The sequence below is a fragment of the Chanos chanos genome, chromosome 3, assembly GCF_902362185.1.
Source record: "Chanos chanos chromosome 3, fChaCha1.1, whole genome shotgun sequence".
Taxonomy (NCBI): Eukaryota; Metazoa; Chordata; class Actinopteri; order Gonorynchiformes; family Chanidae; genus Chanos; species Chanos chanos.
In genome coordinates, this window is record NC_044497.1 from 20,741,406 (window position 1) to 20,765,763 (window position 24,358).

A 24,358-nucleotide genomic window follows, 5' to 3' on the forward strand; every position below is an offset into this window, starting at 1 on the left:
TGTTGTTTTCGTCTGTACACGTCAGTTGTAGATTTACTTATCACAGCCGTACGTTTGCATCATGTTTTGACGGGAATATAATTCTATGCAGGGAAGACTGTGTTAAACATCACCCAAACTTTGTGGACAAAATTCCTAATTATATGATAACATGGGTGCAGAGAATGATGGATAGAACTCCCAATGCCGCAGATTGCATAGATTGCACGGAGGGTAGACAGACAGGACTTCCTTGCGCTGCAGATTGTAGAAATAGATCAGATCGCTAACTGTTTGTATTGCAATGGGAGCCCTCCCCATGCGGTTAGGGGAGAAGAACAAGAGGAAATGTTATTCACACCAACATACGAATAATTTCCTTTTGTATTTGCAGGTCAGATAATGAGAGGACACAATTCTATTAATTTACATGAGTTAATCCTAATAAACTCAAATCAAGTTAAACCACTTGCCCCAAATAAAGTTATCGTTGCAGCGACCATTTTGTATTAAAATATTGGTTTACTATGGCTTCTTTGCTCTTGGTTGTTTTTGTGCTTGCAAAAATTAAGTTTCATGAACCGAGAACTATCTAAACATTTGATATCTGTAAGAAAACAAGAAATTTATTGCCTCACACTGCGCTTACATCAACATTCGAAGTATAAAACAAAACCAACTTCCTCTTACTATTGCCTTATTTGGTCAGACGCCTATGTGTAATACCTTTGTATAATAGGAGCTCTCCATCTTGACTCTCACTTCCTATCATCTGTGTAGCTACTACTTGTAGCTAAAGCTTGCGGCTTGCTATACAGCTAGACAATCAATAAGCCACAGAGTGACCCAAAATAGTCGAATTTAATGATCACACTACGAAACTGGACAGAAACAGTTTGGTGTTATCCTTGAAACTGGACTCATGGACTCCACGTCGGTGAGATTTAACTTGTCTGAAGCTGTATAAAGCGAAACTATTTTAAAGGTTTTGTTGTTTAAATATCCTGTCAGCTGATTAGTCACCTCTACCCCGCCAGAAAAAAACGACTTAAAATACTAGTATTATGATCGTACTGTCATTCAGATAATTGTTTTTATTGTCTAAGACACAGTTACACCCCCTCGAATTCCGTCTTTAGTTCTCTTCTGTCTCTGAAGGGTACTGTACTGTGCATACGCTAGCCTGTTAGCCAGTGGTGACAGCACGGCTAATCTGTTAACTGATAAGCCTCTGTGAACCGTAACAGTTAGTTAGCTTGTCCGATATGCAAGAAAAAGTCGATTTCAGACAAAAACTGACTCTAATTTTTAGCTGTCCGAGCACGCTGTTAGTTGCTAACTTTGCCCGAAAACTTTACAGTTAGACGCTGCAGTTGTGTAGCCTGTGGGTTAGTCAAATTTGTCAGCTAACACAATGAAATATTTTTCAGCAATTTGTGTCAAGTTGGTTTAATTTCCTCATAAAATCTAAGCGAATGTCACTCGCGAATTAGTTGACTAAGGCACGGTGCTTTATGATAGGTTACATCTGCCAAACGTTAGCTAATCGGTTTTAACATGCTCCTAGGTCAGTGTAGGTCTACTGCAGTGGTTTACCGAGCGAATGTGTTCAGTTGCACAAGTTACACAAGATGCAAGCTCTCGGTTATTAATCACTGCATTGTTCAAGACTCTGTGCCGTTAATCCTGAAACGCGGTTAGTGTGCTACGGTTCGTCACTGTATTGACAGCAGCTCAAATTCCCATTTATGCTTTTGCAACTGTGTTCTCTTCACGCGTCTCCGTACGAGAGCGGAGTTTGGGGACGATGTATATTCTTGCGTAGACAGGCAGCTTCTCTGGCTGATCACCGAGTCCACACTGAAGCTTGTCACTGATCTGGACATAGTCAACATAATAACCTCGACCCTGATATCAGAGTGTCGACAGAACTCGAGTACTCAAACTAGGACAACTGTTTGCACTCAATGTTCACCTACATTTGAGTGTAGCTGACCCTTGGTATTGGCCAGTACACGGTCTGACTATCTATCTGGAGGGTCTTGACTTTAGTGTAACACAGTCAGGTAATTACCAGTCAGTCACTTAATATGACAACATTCAGTCCAATCAATACTATGGTACAGCAGTGTCACACAATGTAGATTAACCCACTAACTTGGCCTGCAAAGTGTTTATATAAAATAACGTTTCTCCATACCTAACATGTGTATTTGATTGGAGACAGAAGTAAACATTAAGTCATTATTTCAGTAAGTTGTTTTGACTGTGAGCTTATTTTTTGTTAATGAGATTGCTTGTTTGTGATTGGTTTCTCAGACCATCGGGGAGTTCCTCTGTACACTCGGGGAGATGGGTTTCAGTCAGGAGCAGATCCAGGCTGCCATGCAGGCAGGTCACTTCTCTGTGCCAGAGGCAGCAGAATGGTGAGAACACTTATCTTCCCCTGGGCCAGAGGCCAGTGATATTAAACAGCACCATTTCCCTGGTTTCACTCTGCTCCCTCATCACTTTGTGGTGAAAAGAAGACACTACGTTGGAAAGCCCCTGTACTCAGCACTGAGTCACCATGGGCTGTGCTTCACTCTGACAGATTGTGCCCCTTCTTCTTTTCTTTTTTTTTTTTTTTTTTTTTAAAGAGAGAGATAGATGGGCAGGAGGGCTGATCTAGGATCTGTTTCATGACTCTGTTTTACTGCTGTTACTAAAATCAGTGCAGATTGACTTGGACCTTAGATCAGTATGCGTTCTTTTGAGATATTTTATGAATACAAACCTCATCACAGTTCATGGATTAATGATAGCATTCTTCAGGATATTTAGTGAAAAGCACATCATCACATCTGCTGCATTGTGCGTATTTCCAGCTTCATCATGTCAAATCGACATTCATTGAGAAAGAGTCATGGGGATTTTATGAGTTTGTGCTGTCTGTTGGGTCAGGGATATTGTGAGTGTCTCTTGTTCTGACGGTAGGTGGAGTAATTTTTTTTTTTTAACTGAGATTTTGCAGTCAGCTGATATTGTTTAGAAACCTTGAGTAACATGGATATTGGCCAAATCCATGCAAGCAGTGCTGAGACTTCAACTCATTGCCTTTGAGTCAGTGTGGACTTCAGGATGCCACACTCCCTCTGTCAGAACTGCACTCCAAATGGCCTGGTGCTGTTTTCAGAATCAGCCTGTCAGAATTCATCACACACCTCATTTTTTCTACTTAGACAGAGGCTGTAGCTGGAAGTCTCACGAACCCATGACTATGCACTGAAAAACCCAGTGGCTTCACAGACTGCAGTTGGCTACTTTGGAAGATTACTTAAACATTTATGTTTGGTGGTTAGTTTGTGTTAATATCTGTGTGAGAGCTCATGCCCTGCTAATGAGAGCAGTTCAGTTCTGTCCATGCTCTGTTCAAATAAAAGAGTAAACTAGAGAGTCAGGGACCCATTACTGTACCTCCACACATAGGCACCGATTCCGTGGGTGCTTGGGAACTTGCGCACCCAAGAGAAATGGTGAGCACCCACCTGGAAATTATGTGCAGTGAACTTTGTTTGTACTCTGGAAACGTTTCTGTGGCCCAACAGCTCCTGGGCACTTACAGCCACTGCTTTTTCTCTAAAAACATCATCTTTAACCGACAGGTGAGGACGTGACCTTATTGGCTCTAGGCCAGGGGTGTCAAACTCCAGTCCTGGAGGGCCAGGGTCCTGCTGATTTTTGTTTTCACCTCTTAGTTACCTGTTGATTTTCACCTTGAAAACAGGTGTGGACACTCTTAGGCAAATCAGAGATTCTATTTAGTTGGTCTACAAGAAAAACAGCAGGACCCCAGCCCTCCAGGACCGGAGTTTGACACCCCTGCTCTAGGCCATACAGTCAAAAGTGACCAATCAAAAGCCCTGCATTAGCTTTTACTTTGAAATTTGAAATCAAGGCTGTTGCAAAGTTAACTAATATTATACACATGCCATCGTCCTCCATTTTAAACATTCTCCAAAATGTCCAAAAGTTTTTAATTACTTACTTAAGCCTTTAATTACTTAATTAAGCCTGTGGCTGTATAAGAGCGTTTGAATTATATTTAAGTCTGTTGCATTATTCTGCTCGTTGAAGTGGCAATCAGTGTACCGATTTGCATCATGTATGTTGTATTTGTTGATTTCTTGTGCCAGTTTCTCTATTTGGCATTCATTTTACTTGCTTGCTGTTAGAGGGAATTGTTTGTTAATCATTTTTATTCGTATTGATGTGGTTGTTGCTTAGAAGAATGACATCTGACTGACATGACTGCTTATATCGGTTTTTACACAGTTTAAAGCTTATAGCATTACAGTCCAAGCACCCGTCGACGCCTATGTCTCCACACATCTGCTCACAACACATTCACAAGCAGTCACTCCTCCCTCTCTCTCTCTCTTCTCTCCCATGATCCTGGTGGTTGTAGGCTTTTGCAGGGTGGGGGCAGTCCGAGGCATAAGCTGGTAAAGCCGTCATCCCAGCCATCAGGCACAGCATTTTCTGCCTTTAATCCTCCCAAAGATGCCAGGGATCCATGCACATCAGACGCTGGTCCATCAGATGGAACAGGTATGTTGTCACAAAAAAAAATCTGATATGTCAGGTTGTCAAAAAGAGTCAACACTGACTCCTAGTAACCTGCAAAAATGTCACTTTCAAATATCCCTTCCCTGATTGGACCAATAAGCTACATGAATAAACAACGCACTTTGATACAAATGTCAGCTCTGTTAAATCAGTCGATTATATGTTGTTGTTGGTTTTTTTTAATGTATACTGATATGTGCAGTGTAGATGTAAGTGAAAACACTGCGTGCTCCTATGTTTGACAAGCCCTCAGTGAATGGATCATATAGCAAAAATCAGTCTCAGTGTCTGATCACACAACAACCAGTTTGACCTTGACACAGCAAATGTGTATTTTTCCAGTGTAAAATTTCCAGGAGTTGCACAGATTTTATTTTTATATTCCATTAATATCTCTCTTACTGCTATTGCTCGCTGGAGACACTTGGTAAGGACTGCTCTAATAAATGTGTTTATTTCAGTGGATTGTGTCAAAAAATGTTCATGTTATGTTAAAAAAATGCCATTGCAATCCACAGAGAATTTAGTTTGTGGGTTGCATTCGGTCTGTAAAAAGTGGTGCTTCAACATATCAGTTATAAATGGTCTCGTTTGAAGGCCCTTCTTTGGTCTTGGGAGCCGCTCCTGCAAGCCCTTCTAAAGCTGGACCTGTCCCACCTCCTCTGGAGACGCGAATCAAGCAGGACAGGAGTAATTTCCAGGAGCAGCAGAGACAGCGAGTGGCTCAGGAGGCCAGGGCGGAGAGGAGACAGAAGAAACAGGTGTGTGCAATATTGGAAAAAGACTTAATATCAAAATCTAGGTCAAAGCCATGGGGGCCTACTTACTTTTACAACTCAACACAGATGTTGAGACTTATAGGCCTAGAATTTTTTTTCTTTCTGTTGGAATGCATGAAATCACATACAGCAAACCACATGGTCGGAGATGTGAACAAAAGAGATGGATAGAGACACAAACTTTGCTAAATTTTATGAATTTTTTCAAAATTCATGTCTCCATCCATGAGTTTCTGAATATGGGAGCTGATGAATGTTTATTGAAAAACTTTGGATTACTAAATATAAGAGACTTTGACTTTCCAATGGTCTCTGATGTTGACTATAGACAGTTTGGAGTTCTTGTAAATTTCACAGTGTGCAGATGGATAAGACAAAGGTTAAGACATCAGAATCTTGATTCTCTCAGCTTCCTGCGCTGTGTTCCTCTTGCTGATCTTTGTTCTGTGTTTAATGCTGGCGTCTAACCTTCAGGAGCGTGAGCTGGTGCTGAAGAGGATTGCTGAGGACAGACGCAGTCAGCAGGAGAAGGCAGAGGCCACACACGACCCTTCCCCTTCCAGCAGTCAGGGCCAGAGATTGGGAGGACGAATCCAGACCAGCGTGGACAACCAGTGCATCCTCATGGTGAGGGACACCAGGGCTAACTGGTCCTAGATCAGCTCTCTCTCTCTCTCCTTGCCATAGTTCTGACCTAGCAGTGAGTGCATTAATAGTAATACAGCAGACATCCTGTCATGGATACATGGCCCTAATACACCTGTACTGATGCAAAGCCTGTATTGGTTTACCTCCTCACTGTACTAGTTTCACTCCTCACCATAGTGGTTTAGCTACTTATCAGCTCCCTGCTGAATTGGTTTAAGTACTTGTTTTACTGGCCTTGTCAGCTGCACTGCATGCTGGCTTGTAATCATGTTTTATGTGGCTATTTTAGATTCGTCTTCCCTCTGGTGAATCCATGCGTGAACGTTTTCCCGCTGACACACCTCTTCGTAACGTGGTGGAGCACATCACCGGACGCCATCCCTCGTTGCCGGCCTTCTCTCTCCTGCAAGGTTTCCCACGCAAGCGTTTTGGTGAGGCAGAGCTGGCCTGCTCCCTGCGCGCACTGGGGCTCACACCAAACGCTGCCCTTTGTATCCAGACCACACCCCCTGAGACACCCCTAGACACGCCCAGCCCCACTTCCCACCCTGAGAAGCCTCAAGAAGAGGAAGAGCTGTTGCCACCGCTGCCAAACATTCAACAACAACAACAACATCAGCAAGACGCTGCGGCTGTGGGCATGGAGGGTGTGGCACTGGAGGAGCCCCGGGCTTTGCCACATCACCTGTGGGAAGAGGCCGTGGGGTATGCTGGTATACCGGGTGCAGGACGACCTCTCTCAGCTTCGTCCCACCGCTGGGGTAAGTGTGACCTGCGACCTCCCCCACAATACACATCACACTAATGTTTCAAACTCGTATGCATATATGGCTTTGTTCAGTTTGTTTGGATTGTTCAAAATTCACAGTACTCACTCTGTCCAAAGTTCACGCAGCTTCAGACATATTCCCGTACATATGGTATTGGGGATTAGAGAGGCCTCTTACAGGGTCTGTTATGTAACTCTTTAAGCTTGGAGTTAAAACAAAGTTATGTTCTTTTTAAGTCACGTAGACGTTCTCTTCAATAGGACGAGGCCAGAAACTAGTCCCGGGGGATGGGGAAGATGAGGAGCGCTCTGATGATGAAGAACAACCGGAGGAAGAAGGAGTGCCCAACCCCCTTCTCAATGGTACAGCTCCCTCCCGTCTCTGAGTGATTACATCAACATGTTGGCTTCCAGCTTGGCCGTGATGAGCCAGCACTTTTCCACAGAGATCTCTGATCTGATGCATGCTTTGCTCTTTCGTCATCTCCCCTGGGCACGCTTGGAATAGGTTCCTGAGTTCACTTTTCAACTCAAAAGGCTATCGGGATAAGCTAGGAGCCTAGTCATTAGCTGCATGACCCACATATGCAGAAGAGAGCTATAGCAGTCTGTAAGATTGGGAAAGAGTTGAATGTCCGTGCCTGTCCCACTTTGGGGCCGGTTCGGACTAAATCCCACCTCCAAATGTGACTCCACTGACTGTGGAGCACATGCTGGTCTGGCAGGCATCTCCTGTTCTCTTTCATTCCTCACTGGAAGCACTAGGCTCCCTTTCTCTCTGAGCTTGTGTTCTTTTGGGAAGCACTTTACAGAGACAAAGCCATAGCCAGCACAGAGGGAGCGCAGAGGAGTGAGCGTCAACCTTTTTTTTTTGAGTTTTGGGTTTTGGATTCAGACCAGAGAGGGAAAGCGGGAAATGCTGATCAGAGGCATGTACTAATTGCAGTGTTGCGGGGTTTATGGGCCTTTTTCTCAGAGTGCAATGATGGTGTCACAGATGATCTTAAATGGAAGTTCTGTCACTGTTTACTGAAAAGTTCTATTTTGGCAGTTTTGGAATGTGACCTTATGCTTGATCTAATGAATTGGAGGTTTACAGAAGTTTTATTTTAAGAATGCATGAAGATTGATATGGTAAGTAGTGTTTCAGTGTGAAATGACAGCAGGGAAATTCAGTAGAAGTCTGCTAATGGAAAGAAGCTACAGATCTCTCCCAAATGTATGTCTGTTTCTAGTTTATCTATAGTCCTTTCTGAAGTCAAATGCCCTGTGTATATATATTTTTTTACATCCTGAGTGTTTATTGTTGCAGTTTTCTGTTTCATATGTTGTAAACTATAGTGGTACAAACTAGACCACAGTAAACTGGAGTGTTATACATTAGAGGACAGTAAACTAGAGTGTTAGAAACTAGAGTACTGTGCAGTTGAGTGTTATAACTGAACGGGTATAGTGTAACAATACAAACAGTGGTTCAAATGTGCTGAGGTTCAAACACATGTCAGCCCAGTGCTGTATCAGTGTTTGTAGTGCTGATGCCAGAGTGTAGTCCTCATGGGCGTGGTACAGCAGATTTCTCACCTTTTCCTAATGCTCTGGTGTAATAAATGAGCCGGTCAGTTAGATTAATTCTTCATTGGGGCGGGTTGGAAAACGGCAAGCTTAATGGGATGGGGGGGGGGGGCTGGGTTGTTGTGTGATATTAGACTTTACAGTCATAGGAATGCACATTTCCACATGTGAACTTAACTTTCAGTAGGATAATGACATGCCTTTACTTTAATGACAGTTAGAAGTGTGCAGATTAGGCAGCATTTTTAGACTACATCTTATTTTAGCATTCTGTTGATGGCTTTGAGAGAGCTCTGGGGGTTGGAGAATGGTAGTTTTACAGTGTATAGTGTTCTAATTTTCAAACGTTATATGAAGGTGCAAAGATGGGGCAGTGGCCAGGGAGTAAGAGAAGATGTGTAATATGGTGTTTCTTCTTTATTCATAGTTTGTTTCACACATTACCATCCAGCAGTGTGAAGGGATAAAATGTAATTTGGTAACAAACTGTTTATGGTTTGCTGGCTGTATTTTAGGCTACCATCATTCATTTTTAATTTTTTGATGGAATACATTTCACGGCTGAGCAGTTGTAATGATTAGAACAATTACATTCTGATCTTCTGCCTTAGTGTGTTTCAGCATCACCTGTCTGTAGTGAGCTACAGACTGTGCAGTGCAGTTCATGTTATAATGCTGTAAGTTATGGTTTGTAGTGTAGACTGATGGAACTGATAAAACTGGTGTTCCCCGACAGGCCTGCCCCGTCTGCCCTTTTTCCCCGAAAACCGGTTCCAGGGTGGACTAGAACCGCGGCATCACTGGCCAGACCAAGGAAACCGCCTCAGGTACTGTCTCACACCTTAACACAGTGTTTAACCACCTCAGGTACTGTCTCGCAGAGGTGGACAACCCCATTACTTGAGTCAAAGTATAAATACTCCTGGTCAAATGTTACTCCAAGACAAGTAAAAGTTGTTCAGTTAAATTTTCTACTCGAGTTAAAGTACTGGAGTGCTTGCTTTTAAAAATACTTAAGTATTCAAAAGTACATTTTCTTCTTAATGTCAACACGTATTTTTGCCACAATGCATTTACAGAGCCTAATGACTCTGAAACAATCTACAGAATGCACTGACTTGCTTCTAGAACCTGTAGAATAAAAAGCTTGTGGAATATGCTACAAAGCCTATAGAAACACAGTTGAACCAAATGCTTCCTCTATAAAAGACAGTGTATAGCTTCAGTTAAATAGGCCCTAGGTTAACTCAGATGGGCCTTAAAAGGATAAACACGTCATAATGTTGTAGGCTAGGTTAATTTTACTTCTACTACATAGCATTGCCTGAAATATGAAACAGCTGGATGATCCTCGTCACCGTTTGATTCCAGCGCCCCCCCCCCCCCCCCTTCTTATTAGGACCAGGTCCTACATGAATCCACTGCCTTTGCGTGACCTTACTATTAGTACTGTTTTTATCTGACAAGATTAAAGCATATATATCTGAAAGGACTTTTGTCAGTAACGTTAACTCGGCATTTTCGCCAGCTAACAATTAGTATGCGTCAGCAGTGGAGTCACACAGGTCTAGTGCTATGTCCCAGATGGTTTCCAAGCTAAGTGGTTTCCGTACAAGTTCACACACTGTGTTAACAGTTACAGTTGTGATCTGCCTCTGTCACCAGATTTGTCACACATTCACAAACATATTAATCATGATTTTCAAGTGGCATCTCGTATCTACTGCGGCAAATATGATTGTAAGTGAGCAGTGAGCACTACATCACAGCCACCTACGAAAAAAGTTAGGCGAGCACAGCGCGCAAATGAGTACAGGAAGCACTTAGATTGGAAACCAGTTGACTTCAAAAATCTCAAACATGGACTTAAGAAATGGCCATGGATGCTCTGGTGAGGAACCTTTATCTTAATCATCTTTGTCTGCTGTAGTAGCAGTCATCAGTAAAACTGCCAAGTTCAGTTGTTAACAAAATGCAGCACGCACTTGACTGACAGCATTGGAGTAGTTTACTGCGATTTGTTTTTCTCCTGTGACGAACACAATGTGGCCTGTTGCATTTTGGAAAAGAAAATTCATCAGCTGAATTCAAAGCTATGCTTCAAAGTAATGAGTAATGAGAACCTTCATGGAAATTTAGTGAGGTGAAAAGTACAATATTTTTCTTTCAAATGTATGTATGGTTTGCGTGTGTGTATATGTGTGCGCGGGTGTGTGTATGGCGTGCGCATGTGTGTGTGTGCGCGCACTCTGCAGAGAGGCTGTAGCAGATGATCCTGCTGACGATGAGGAGGTGCGAGTGTTGCCAGGAGCAGCCGGTCAGGCAGCAGTCGAGCGTTTACAGAGAGCTGCCAATCAAGAAGACCCTCATGCACCCCAGGGTCACCCCTCACCCCCCAAAAAGCCTTTTAGAGCCCCCACTGTCCCCTCACTCTGTGATATGGCTACACGAGCAACAGTCAGTCTAATGACAGGTTAGTGGAGAAACACTCACACATACACTTACACCTCAGTCTTCAGTCTAATGCTTTCCATTTTGTCCCACTCTCTCTCTCTTTTCCCTTATTCTCTCTCTCTCAGCACCAAGTATGCAGTACAGCAGCAGTCTAGCGTGTCTGACCCCAGGGTTAGCAGAACTCCTGCTGGGTCACATGGCCCGAGAGAGACTCCTCCGCCCACGCACACTGGAACTCTTTTTTGGCTGCCCACTGCAGAAGTTTGTCCTCAACTGCTATCCATACTCCACCAATGAGTTGCTACGGCAACTACGAGCCTTTACCTCACTCAAGCACCTTAGTCTGGTCAACTCCCCACTTATCACAGGTATACAGTCTAACCCAAAACCTGTGTATAGAGAGAGCTAGGGGGAAAAAAGTGAATGGCAATGCCTCAGGCAACCTGTAGCTGCAATAATAACTTCTTCACTGGCTGTGGGAAGATGTAGTGCTGATTGCCTTTATAAAGTGGTCTGGTATTGTGCTTCAGCCTGAAGCCTTAAGCCTTAATTAGTCAGAACAGTGCTGGAGAGAGTCCTGCTGTCTTAATGTGGTTTTTGTTCCAGTGATTTTGGCGTGTTGTTTTGAGTTGAGGGCAGGATTGTGTGCAGTCTAACCTGAGTCTGCTCCTCTAATGACATGTTCATAATCTGAACATAGTGGTCACTTCATGGCCTACAAAACCAGTCAGACCATGTCTGTACACACAGTTTTCTCATCGGCTGGTTGCAACATATTAAAAAAAACAAAAACATTTGAGTTCATATTGGGGTGTTAAAAGTTTCAGTCTTGTTTACCTTGTGACATTTGACTATGACTTTTCCTTGACCTGAATAAATTTCTCTTCTATTTTGGGTGTGCTATTTTCTTTTTTTTTTAACTCTGGTGTGATGTTGAGTTAATTGACTCATGTTGTTTTTGTCTGCTGTAGATGCTGGACTCTCTGTGCTGTCAGGTTTAGTGAAACTCCAGCTTGTCAACCTGTCATCCTGTACCAAGCTCACAGACAGCTGTCTGCCACACCTCACAGGTCTCTCTCTCTCTCTCTCTCTCTCTCTCTCTCGCATACACACTGCTTGACTGTTATACAACTGTGAATTTGTATGTGAGGCATATGTAGACCATTTACTGAGTCGTTTGTGTTCTCTCTGTAGCGGGCTAGTAATTTCACTCACTAATTGTGTGAATAATTAATTGTGTTTTTCATTGTTTTCAGTGGATATAGAAACATGCATGAAACAGCTGTAATAACAGGCGTGATAAAAAAAGCCTGCTGTATATTAATAACATGTCCATGGTATGTACCTCACCATAACTCTCTCTGGTCCACAGCACTCAAGAGCCTGTCCTTCCTGGCCCTGGATCAGACCAAAGTAAGCGATATAGGCATGGTGGCATACCTGCAGTCTGCTCCCTCATCACTCTGCCAGCTCAGTCTTAATCAGACAGCCGTGACTGAGACCACACTGGCCATGCTGCCCACCTGTGTGCCACAGCTCCGCCTACTCAGCATCAAACACACCAAGGTAAGGACGCAGCCCAATCACAATCCACTGCACACAGCATCAAATACACCTCAGTAACAACACAGCCCAATCACCATCCACTGCAGACAGCATCAAATACACCTCAGTAACAACACAGCCCAATCACAATCCACTGCACGCAGAATCAAATACACCTCAGTAACAACACAGCCCAATCACAATCCACTGCACGCAGAATCAAATACACCTCAGTAACAACACAGCCCAATCACAATCCACTGCACGCAGAATCAAATACACCTCAGTAACAACACAGCCCAATCACAATCCACTGCAGACAACATCAAACACACCTCAGTAACAACACAGCCCAATCACAATCCACTGCACACAGCATCAAATACACCTCAGTAACAACACAGCCCAATCACAATCCACTGCACACAGCATCAAATACACCTCAGTAACAACACAGCCCAATCACAATCCACTGCACACAGCATCAAATACACCTCAGTAACAACACAGCCCAATCACAATCCACTGCAGACAACATCAAACACACCTCAGTAACAACACAGCCCAATCACAATCCACTGTACACAGAGTCAAATACACCTCAGTAACAACACAGCCCAATCACAATCCACTGCAGACAACATCAAACACACCTCAGTAAAACACAGCCCAGACACAATCCACTGCACACATCAACTCTCACACAACATTAACAACACAGCACAGCACAGCTCTCTCTGTGTATAATAGACATGAACATGTGAGGTCCTCTCTCTCTGTGTATAACAGACATAAAAACATGTGAGGTGCTCTCTCTCTCTCTGTGTATAACAGACATAAACATGTGAGGTCCTCTCTCTGTGTGTATAACAGACATAAACATGTGAGGTCCTCTCTCTGTGTGTATAACAGACATGAACATGTGAGGTGCTCTCTCTCCCTCTGTGTGTATAACAGACACAAACATGTGAGGTCCTCTCTCTGTGTATATAACAGACATAAACATGTGAGGTCCTCTCTCTCTCTGTGTGTATAACAGACATAAACATGTGAGGTCCTCTCTCTGTGTGTATGACAGACATAAACATGTGAGGTCCTCTCTCTCTGAGTGTATAACAGACATAAACATGTGAGGTCCCCTCTCTCTGAGTGTATAACAGACATAAACATGTGAGGTCCTCTCTCTCTGAGTGTATAACAGACATAAACATGTGAGGTCCTCTCTCTCTCTGTGTATAATATACATGAACATGTGAGGTCCTCTCTCTCTCTGTGTATAATATATATGAACATGTGAGGTCCTCTCTCTCTCTGTGTATAATATACATGAACATGTGAGGTCCTCTCTCTGTGTGTATAACAGACATAAACATGTGAGGTCCTCTCTCTGTGTGTATAACAGACATAAACATGTGAGGTCCTCTCTCTCTCTCTGTATAATATACATGAACATGTGAGGTTCTCTCTCTCTCTCTGTATAATATACATGAACATGTGAGGTTCTCTCTCTCTCTGTGTATAGCAGACATAAAAGCATGTACTCTGTGTGTGTGTGTGTGTGTGTGTGTGTGTGTTAATAGACATAAACGTGTGCTCTCTCTGTGTGTGTAGGTGAATGACTTGTCAGCACTAGCAGAGCTGTGCAGTCTGCATACACTGTACTTGGACGGCACAGGTGTGCAGGAAGACTCCCTCCAGCACCTAGCAACCCATCCTAACCTCTCCGCACTCAGCCTGGCTGGCATCCCCGTTGCCGATGGAAACGTTGCTCTGGAGATTATCTCAGGCAAGTCCCCTGGTAGTCAAGAGACTGGAATATACAGCTTGTGTGTGTGTTTGTTTGTTTGTGTGTGTGTGTGTGTATGAATGTGTGTGTGTGTGTGTGTGTGTGAGTGTGATACAGGCAGGCATGATATCATACTATGTTTTTTGTTTACTAGCAATAGATTTTGCTCAGATGCATTTTTCTCAGGTGCTGTGTCAGGCTGTCTAAGGTGTGAATGCCTGTGTTTTTGTTGGTTTCATTAGCTGATGTGTTAGGCCTGTGGGTGCTGTTGTGGTCATGTCCAGTGTAGACCAGTGCGTACCATCGACTGGTCTGGCCTTACAAAGGACACAACTAGTTGTGTTCAATGAGGGCAGGCTTCTCTCCCCACCATCACACTTCAGGGGCTCTTAGTGTTGATGTGGCATCCATACAACTGTGAATGTAATTCCCTTGTAATTCTCTACACACATAGTGCGTTGCAAGCTGGATATGTTGACTGGAAAGCAAAACGGTCGGCTGAGTGTGTCTTTTTCAGTATGCAGTAGTCAGAATCTCTCTACACTGACAGTGAGTCACACTAACAGAGGGAAGTGGAGATTCCAGATTAGAGGAAAATGGGAATAATTTGCCTGCATTTTGTCTCAGATTGTTTGGGATATAGTAAACTGACATTGCTATGTGATGTCTGTTACAGGTCTCAGACTGATGCAGCTGGTCCTGCCAAACAGGCACTCCGTCACGGACAGTGGACTGGCCTTCCTGTCCAGACAGGTCCTGTTAACAGAGCTAGACCTGACGGACTACACACACGTCACTGACCAGGGCGTTGCTCAACTTGCCAGCATGAACAGGTCCACTGCCTTCACTGAATACCACTGCACAGGGTGGAGTTTGTCTCACTCTACAGGGCTCTGGTTTACTGTTTTCACTGGGGAGGCCATTTCACTGGGAAAGCCATTTTTTGCACACCTGTCACTTTTAGGAATCACTGTTGAGCAGTTCAAACAACTGGAGTCATGTAAGACACAATAACAGTAGATCCAGTGATCCACTAGATCCAGAGTAAAAACTGTTGAGGGTCTTCTTTACCTGTAGCTCTTCTCCTGTATGTTTGCACCTTGCTATCTTTTTGGATTGTTTGCTAACATTAGCATTGTTAACACTAGCTAACAGCAGCTAATAAAGTTTATGGCTATTGGTCATGCTGAATGGACAGTTTCAGTGAACACTCTCAATGTTTTCAACATGTTTTTTAAATCTGTCTTTTGGAAAATAGCTAAGGGTTGCTGTGGAGGATAGCTTATCTGGTGCTGAAATGTCTTCAGTACACTTAAGCTGCTAACTTTTTACCAATGATGAAATCTCCTTTGGTGTGATAGGTTGAAGAAGCTGTCTCTTAGCAACACTCAGGTGACAGATGTAGGGCTTCCTCCGCTGTGTAGCCTAAAGGAGCTGACTGAGCTGTGTCTGGACCGCACAGCCATCACCAGCCGAGGGGTGGCAAACCTTGTCATCCACCTGCCCCACCTACAGGTACACCAACACTAACACTGACACTAACACCGACACTATCACTGTCATTATCACTGACACTGACACTGTCACTATCACTGACACTATCACCGACACTGACACTGTCACTATCACTGACACTATCACTAACACTGAACTTAACACTATCACTGACACTGACACTGTCACTGTCACTGTCACTGTCACTGACATTGAACTTGACACTAACACTAACACTATCATTATCACTGACACTGTCACTATCACTGGCACTGACACTGAACTTAACACTAACACTGACACTGTCACTAACACTGAACTTAATACTGACACTATCACTAACACTAACACTATCCCTGACACTGATACTTACACCAACACTATCGCTACCACTGACACTATCACTATCACTGACACTGACACTGACACTATCACCATCACTATCGCTATCGCCATCGCCGCCACCGACACCGACACTGACACTGACACTGACACTATCACTGAACTTAATACTGACACTGACACTACCACTAACACTGAACTTAATACTGACACTATCACTACCACTAACACTGAACTTAATACTGACACTAACACTAACACTAACACTATCCCTGACACTGACACTATCACCATCACCATCACCATCACGAATCACCCATCACCATCACTATCACTATCACTATCACTATCGCTATCACTATCACTATCACTGACACTGACACTATCACTGAACTTAATACTGACACTGACACTATCACTAACACTGAACTTAATACTGACACTATCACTAACACTAACACTATCCCTGACACTGACACCGACACTGACACTGACACTGACACTGACACTGACACTGACACTATCACCATCACCATCACCATCACCATCACCGACACCGACACTGACACTATCACTGAACTTAATACTGACACTGACACTATCACCATCACCATCACCAATCACCATCACCATCACCATCACCATCACCGACACCGACACTGACACTATCACTGAACTTAATACTGACACTGACACTATCACCATCACCATCACCAATCACCATCACCATCACCATCACCATCACCAATCACCAATCACCATCACCATCACCATCACCATCACCATTCACCATTCACCATTCACCGACACTGACACTGACACTGACACTATCACTGAACTTAATACTGACACTGACACTGACACTGACACTATCACCATCAACATCACCATCACCATCACCAATCACCATCACTGACACTGACACTGACACTGACACTATCACTGAACTTAATACTGACACTGACACTATCACTATCAACATCACCATCACCATCACCATCACCATCACCAATCACCATCACCGACACCAACACTGACACTGACACTATCACTGAACTTAATACTGACACTGACACTATCACAATCACCAATCACCATCACCAATCACCATCACCATCACCAATCACCATCACCGACACCGACACTGACACTGACACTATCACTGAACTTAATACTGACACTGACACTAACACTGAACTTAATACTGACACTGACACTATCACTAACACTGAACTTAATACTGACACTATCACTAACACTAACACTATCCCTGACACTGATACTTACACCAACACTATCGCTATCGCTACCACTGACACTGACACTGACACTATCACTATCACTATCACTATCACTATCACTATCACTGACACTGACACTGACACTGTCACTAACACTGAACTTAATACTGACACTATCACTAACACTAACACTATCCCTGACACTGATACTTACACCAACACTATCACTACCACTGACACTACCACTGACACTATCACTGACACTATCACTGACACTAACACTAACACTAACACTGTCACTATCACTGACACTATCACTAACACTGAACTTAACACTGTCACTGACAGACACTGACACTGTCACTGTCACTGTCACTATCACTATCACTATCACTGACACTATTACTGACACTGACACTGTCACTGTCACTAACACTAACTTACACCAACACTATCGCTACCTCTGACACTGACACTGACACTGACACTGACACTGACACTGACACTGACACTGACACTAACACTAACACTATCACTGACACTATCACTAACACTAACCTTAATACTAACACCACCACTGACACTAACACTATCCCTGACACTGACACTATCACTATCGCTACCACTGACACTGACACCAAACCAGTGGTCTTTATACAGATCCCTTATTTAACTCCAAAACATAAAAAAGCAAAATAAATAGATTAGAATAAAACAAAGCGTTATAGAAATGACACGCACTCATTCTTTAGTTTGCTATCATTATTTTATTACACATATGGATGATTTTTCTGCCTGTGTGCTTGTATCCGTGTGTGTGTCTGTGTGTGTCTGTGTGTGTGTGTGTGTGTGTGTGCGTGTGTGTGTGTGTGTCTCTCACTCTCTCTGTCGGTGTGTGACTGTAGGTGATGGGACTGGCCAGTACTCAAGTTGGTGACACAGTGGTGAGAAGAGGTCTGGTGCACTGCTCTCAGCTGGTGAAACTCAATCTCAGCAGGACACGCATCACTGACCAGGGTAAGAGCGTAAGACCTGAACACGGCCAGACCCACCAATCAGAACATGGCTAGACAGAGCAGGACAGGTGGAGCTTCTGTAAGAAGATCGCAGGATTAGAAAGGAAAAAGAAAAAAACTTGAATGAACACACTTTACTTGTGTCCCTCATCTCTGTTTATGTCAGGCTGGTCCAGCAAATCATAAATCAGAATCAGAATATCAATATAAATGTCCAGGTGTGAATTGGTTCTTAATGAAATGGTTATTTTGAAATAACTTTTTTATAAACTCACCATATACAGGGGTTGGACAAAATAATGGAAACACCTTGTCAAATAACAGTTTTATTATTTAATATCGAGTTGGTCCTCCTTTGACAGCAATGACTGCTTCAATACGTCGAGGAATAGATTCATACAACTTTTGGACAGTGGCTAAGGGAATTTTAATCCATTCCTGAAGCAAAACCTGTTCCAGCTCTCTCAGAGATGATGGTGAAGGGAAGTGGCTCCTTCCTTGCTGCTCCAAAATATACCAGAGATTTTCGATTATGTTAAGATCTGGTGATTGTGGGGGCCAATCCAAGTTTTCAACTTCACTGTTGTGCTCTTCATGCCAGTCTTTAATGATTTTAGCAGTGTGAATTGGCACATTATCGTCTTGAAAGATGGCACCAGTGTTTGGAAAGAGTGTTTGGACCAGTGGGTGAATTTGGTCACCCAAAATCGACAAATACTCTTTAGAGGTAACCCTGCCATGCAGTGCGGCCCAAACCATCATAGAACCCCTGTCGTATGAGCTATGGAATGGCATGAAATCTGGAATGGGTGTATCCAGTTAACCATTTTCAACGGAAATGTGTCAAATTCTGTCTACAGTTACTAATGTAAACTATCACGTTCTGAGGCACCAAACTGTGAGATGGCCGTTACAGATACAACATACTTTAAATAAGTAAGGTGTGAAAGAATGAAGTTTCAGTTTTACAGTGTATGTAATCCCTTCACAATACGTTTGGCTAACCGAGTCTGCTAATAGAGATAAGCGATGCTTTGCCTGTGTACCTTGGCTCAGTAAACTGATTGTAGACGACACAATGATATGGGCTGAACATTACATGTCTATACGAACAGAATTGTTGTCGTAAATTTGTAGTGTGGTACCTTGTCTAGCAATTAGGTATCTTGTGTTGCTACCATTTTTTAATTCATTGATATTCTAACTTTGATTTTGCAGTGCACAGTTATATTGTAGACAGAATTTGATGCAGTTCTGTTGAAAATGGCTAACCGGATGCACCCGTTCCAGATTTCATGATGTTCCAGGCAATCGAAATCAAGGGCTTCTTTTGGCTTCCTCTATACATAAATTCATCCTGAACAAGGAAAAACCGTGAGGGATGATTCATTAGAGAAGATGACATTCTTCCACTGGTCCGTTGTCCACTTCTGATGGTCTTTGCACCATTTTAGGTGTTTTCGAACATTGATGGGGGAAAGAAAAGGTTTTGCAATGGCAGCCCTTCCATGGTATCCAGCTGCACTGAGCTTTCGACGAACTGTTTTGGTTGATACTGGGTTAGCAAGATGTTGGTTTAGCTCTGCTGTCACTTTAGTAGCTGTGGTCCTGTGATTTTTTTTGACACAATGCGTTTTAGTGCTCTGCAGTCACGTTCACAGAGTTTTGGCCTCCGTCCAGAGTTACGCTTCCCAGAACTAGTTTTCCCTAGTTTTTTTGTATGCCATCATGACTTTAGAAACAGTTCCTATAGATATGTTAAACAACTCAGCAGTTTTTCTTACTGAAGCGCCAGCCATTCGCGCTCCAACAATTTGCCTTCTTTGGAAGTCTGAAAGGTCACACATTTTGACTTATACTAATATGCAGACCTCTACAGAGAGAAAAATCTTGGGCAATACATAAAGCACAGGATGTCTGCTGTGCATATACATAAGGTTTACATATCACTGGGAATCATATTAACATCTAAACCTCAGCAAATTTATAGGTCTTGAAATACCACGTGTTTTCATTATTTTGTCCAATCCCTGTTTGTGGACACTTAAAATAATATTGTAGTCCCAGGCTTTGACCTGAAGGTGTCACCACATCATTTCTCTCTCTCTCTCTCTCTCTCTCTCTCTCTCTCTCTCTGTCTCTGTCTCTCTCTCCATTTTTTCTTTCTCTCTCTTTCTCTATTGTTTTCTCATTTTCTCTCTTTCTATCTCTTTTTTTTTTCTTCTCTCTCTGTCTGTTAGGGTTAAAGCTGTTGCGTCACATGCGTCTGAATCAGGTGAATCTGGATGGCACTGGTGTGACTCTGGCTGGGATTGCCAACCTCATCTCTGGCTGCACCCACCTCACCAGCGTCCGTGCCAGCCACACCCGCGCCATCCCTCCAGACCAGCTCTCTGACGACGAAGATGTGTCCAATGACCTACGACCTTGAGTGCTTAGCACCTCCCTAGTCTGTCTGTCACACACACACACACACACACACATACTTGTCCTTTCATCTAATGACTGGATGAGGTCCATGGACATGACACGAATAAAAATCCTCTGTCTGCCATTTGCAGTGCAGTGAATGCTGGATGTTCTACCTCTGCTTTAAGAGGACAACTCCAGTTTGAAAGAAAAAACATGCTTATGTTCATCCTGCCTGTAGTCTGATTCAGAGGGTACCGTTAAAACAGGCTGTCCCAGCAGGCTGTGGCTGATCCTGGGTCAGTCAGGTCCTTTCTTTTTCCATCAGAGCCAACACTGCATCTGTCAAACACACGCTCTCACACTCTGCTCAGACCGCTTGAACAAACTAATACACACTGCTGTAGTACCATGGCCTCTCCTGTGAGTCTGTCCTCAATTCTTCATTGCCAGCATTTGTTTTTTCAGGGGTTCACTGTAAGTAGTCAGTGAAGATGAATTAAGATTGCTAAAAAAGATTATTACAACAATGCAGGCAGGCTGCATCAGCAGGAAGTGATCAGATCAGTGTCAATCCAGATTTTGTGACAACCATAATGAACATACTGTGCCCTGTGACTGGGGTAAAACTGATGCAAAATTGTACATGTATAACAGTACAGACCACGGGGGCAAAAACACAACGGTGTTTACAGTTTTGGGATCCGTTAAATATCGTGTGGCAGATGAGACTGATGTGCCAGTTTGTCTATAAGATCATGTTTATTGATCCTCTGATGGCAGTGAGGACTCAGCTGTAGGCCATAACGTCCTGTCAGTATGTGCCCTGAGAGAGAACAGATACACAGACCTGTTCTTCAGCCACATCACAAGATTACAACAGCTAATGTAGCCCTTCCAACGGATGTTCAGCCTAATCAAACAGCCACGGTTAGGAAATCAGTCTGTATACCTCTCAGGTACTTTAAGCGCTTTACGTTTGGCCTGCCTTTTTTATTGCGTTTGGTTTAACCAGCCTAGTTCATGCTTTGACCAAGTATGTCGAGTACACATTTGACAATGTATTTATGTAAATGGGTATGATGGGTTTGAAGTAGCCATAGCAACCTTGCATTGGGTTTAGATGCCAAAGTTGACTCTAGCTAGCATGTTGTTCTAACCTGGAACAGAAGTCTAAATCACCTGGAGCGTGAAATGCACTCATTATTATTCATAGAACTGTAAGAAGCTGCTCCTGCTCATTGCATAATGCCCGGATTCATCAGTCCTCCTGCAATATGTCTGTTCCCAACAAATTCAAGTCCGTGCTAAACCATGCTCCAAAGGTAACTTAAGCTTAGTATCTACATTTCCTTTTTGCTTTACCTTTTACATAATTCTGCAAGTGTTCAACAGTGAAAGGATCTGTAAAATGTATTTATGTTTATCACATGTTTGTCATCCTTAGTTTAAAAGCAGTTATAACAGTGACCTCATTACCTGTCATTGGTTATATTTGGCTGTTTTGAACTTCATCTTGCTGCTCACAGCCTCAGTGTTGTTTGTCACAGACTAGTTTACCAATGCCAGTCTTCACCACTCCCTCTGAAAACAGGTGAGAGGACGTGAGACTGGCTTTCCTGGAGTTACATCAGGCCCAGACACCAGCCTGTTTACAAAACCCTTTTTTATCTCTTCATACAGCTCAACCGTGATCTCAGACACAATTCACTTCAAATTAGTCCACGTTTCCTCTTTTAAGGACCATACAAAGAAGCTTGTCATTCACATCAGCCCTCTTCATTTAATAGATTTATTAGCACTTACTTAATTATTGCTTCCAAATGATAATGGAAAATGTCATAGATAAATGTAAAATGCTGAGCTGAAGTGACATATGGCTTTGAAAGGTTCTGCATTATGTTAGGAAAAGATTTACATGATTAAGTGAGTAATGATAAACAGATTAGTAATTTCTCTTCTGTTACTAATTTGCGTGTAGTCATGAATGCTTTCTGCTGCTAAAATGCTAATGTTTCAGATTGTGTTTGGCCACAGGTGAAATTAATTCAACTGGTCAGTTATGTAAATAAATACCCTCCCAATCCATAATCCTCTCTGTCTAATCCCACAACTGTAGTTCCAAAACTGTATTCTTCCAGAGCTAAACCAAACCAAGCCAAGCCAAACACACACACACACACACACACACACACAAAAACCCTTAAGATGATTGTGTCTGGCAGTTTGTCTGTCACTCTACCAGCCTAGGTCAGAGTAATCCTCTGTCTGAATGATGTGATCATGAATGATGTGAAGGTAAAAGTATGCTTGTCTTACGGCAGAGGAGTGCCAGGTGAGGGAGGTCTCTCCACCCTCTCTCTTAGTAAAACCCACTCTATTTCTGCTTACTTCAGACAAACAGCAGTCAACTGCATGTTATGCTATAGACATGAAACAGGCTTTTTCTCATCATCTCTGTGTTCCCATCTCTTAAGTAATCCATCCATTCTTTCTTTTTAATCCATTTGTGATTCCACTCAGTGATGCCTGTGAGATGGAGACATACTGGAGAGTGCAGGGAGATCAGGAACAGAGGCTCAGGGTGCAGATAGTGCCACAAAAAACTTTATGAATTATAACAAGTTCTGAACAGCAACAATAACAAAAGACGCCTGGTGTTGATTTATTGGTTTACAGGTTAATCCCGTGGTTACTTTTTTCATCTCTCATATGTGCATGTCTTTGTCTCTCTCACACAGTGTACAGTGTGCTCCTCTCTGTGAATGTTATTGGTGTGGAGAGAGGCTAGTTCTTAGCACTAATCATGTGTCCACCTCAGAAAGCCATAATGTGAGTGTGGGTGTGTAAATGACTCTGATCTTCCATTGGTTTAAATGGAAGTCATTTCTGAAATTCCTCCTGTTTCCCCCTGTTATTGTATGTTAAAAATCATATCAGAATATGGCCTTGAACAAAATGTGAGGACCAGCACACATATGATGCATGTATTTCACGTGTACACAGCCTAACCTCCAAAGTATGTGAGGAAGACCTAATCAAATTTGTCTCTTTAATCATGGCACTGGAGTTCATATGCACAGCTTATTTTTCAGAATGCAAATGAGAATGCTGTCAGAGTATTTTTTACCTGTAAATGAAATTGAATCAAAACGTCAATAAACAGTACATTGTAAACTTTTTTTTGGATCATATATTTGAAAATCATACATTTTCTGCTGCACAAAAGTTCAACATTTATATATGTCTGTGTCTGTGTTTATTTATGCCAGTGTCATAATATGACATAAGGGGTTTTGTGTGTGTGTGTGTGTGTGCGTGCGCATGCGTGCGTGTGTTTGTTTGTTTTTGGGGAAAGGGGTGCTGAGAGAGGGTTGAGAGACCAAAATAAGATGTGTTATTTTGTATTTTGTAATTTTGTGGGTATGCTGTAGAAATAAGAGACAGGTTTACTTCTTATTGCTAAAAGAGGCCAATGCTGGACTGGCCCTGCTGAAGTCTAATAAAAAGCTAAGTGTTAAGACAACAGAACAGCGCTCTCTGTGGTGACTGAAGACATAGTATTTGTAGTATAACAGAGTTAAAAACAGGGATTTGATGTGCGGTCATAGTCTGTATAACAACAACAGTAAATCCTGGGTCTTACCATGCTACTTCCTTCAGCCCAGCTCCTGTTTAACTAAACGCTAAAAGTGTCCAGTTTGACATTGTCACCC

The 24,358-nt window shown here is 42.8% G+C and overlaps 1 protein-coding gene across 1 annotated transcript; it reads left to right on the forward strand.

The window, feature by feature from the left end:
- Positions 1-820: 820 nt before the first annotated feature.
- Positions 821-23,789, forward strand: LOC115808026 (uncharacterized). Its single transcript, XM_030769264.1, has 17 exons — positions 821-916; positions 2,299-2,405; positions 4,427-4,569; positions 5,185-5,348; positions 5,841-5,993; positions 6,304-6,775; positions 7,045-7,146; positions 9,092-9,182; positions 10,611-10,828; positions 10,935-11,177; positions 11,781-11,879; positions 12,182-12,375; positions 13,966-14,140; positions 14,817-14,973; positions 15,502-15,655; positions 18,123-18,234; positions 20,474-23,789. Exons 1-17 carry the CDS (start codon positions 902-904, stop codon positions 20,662-20,664), a joined length of 2,790 nt encoding a protein of 929 aa, XP_030625124.1. The 5' UTR covers positions 821-901; the 3' UTR covers positions 20,665-23,789.
- The last annotated feature ends 569 nt before the right edge of the window (positions 23,790-24,358 follow it).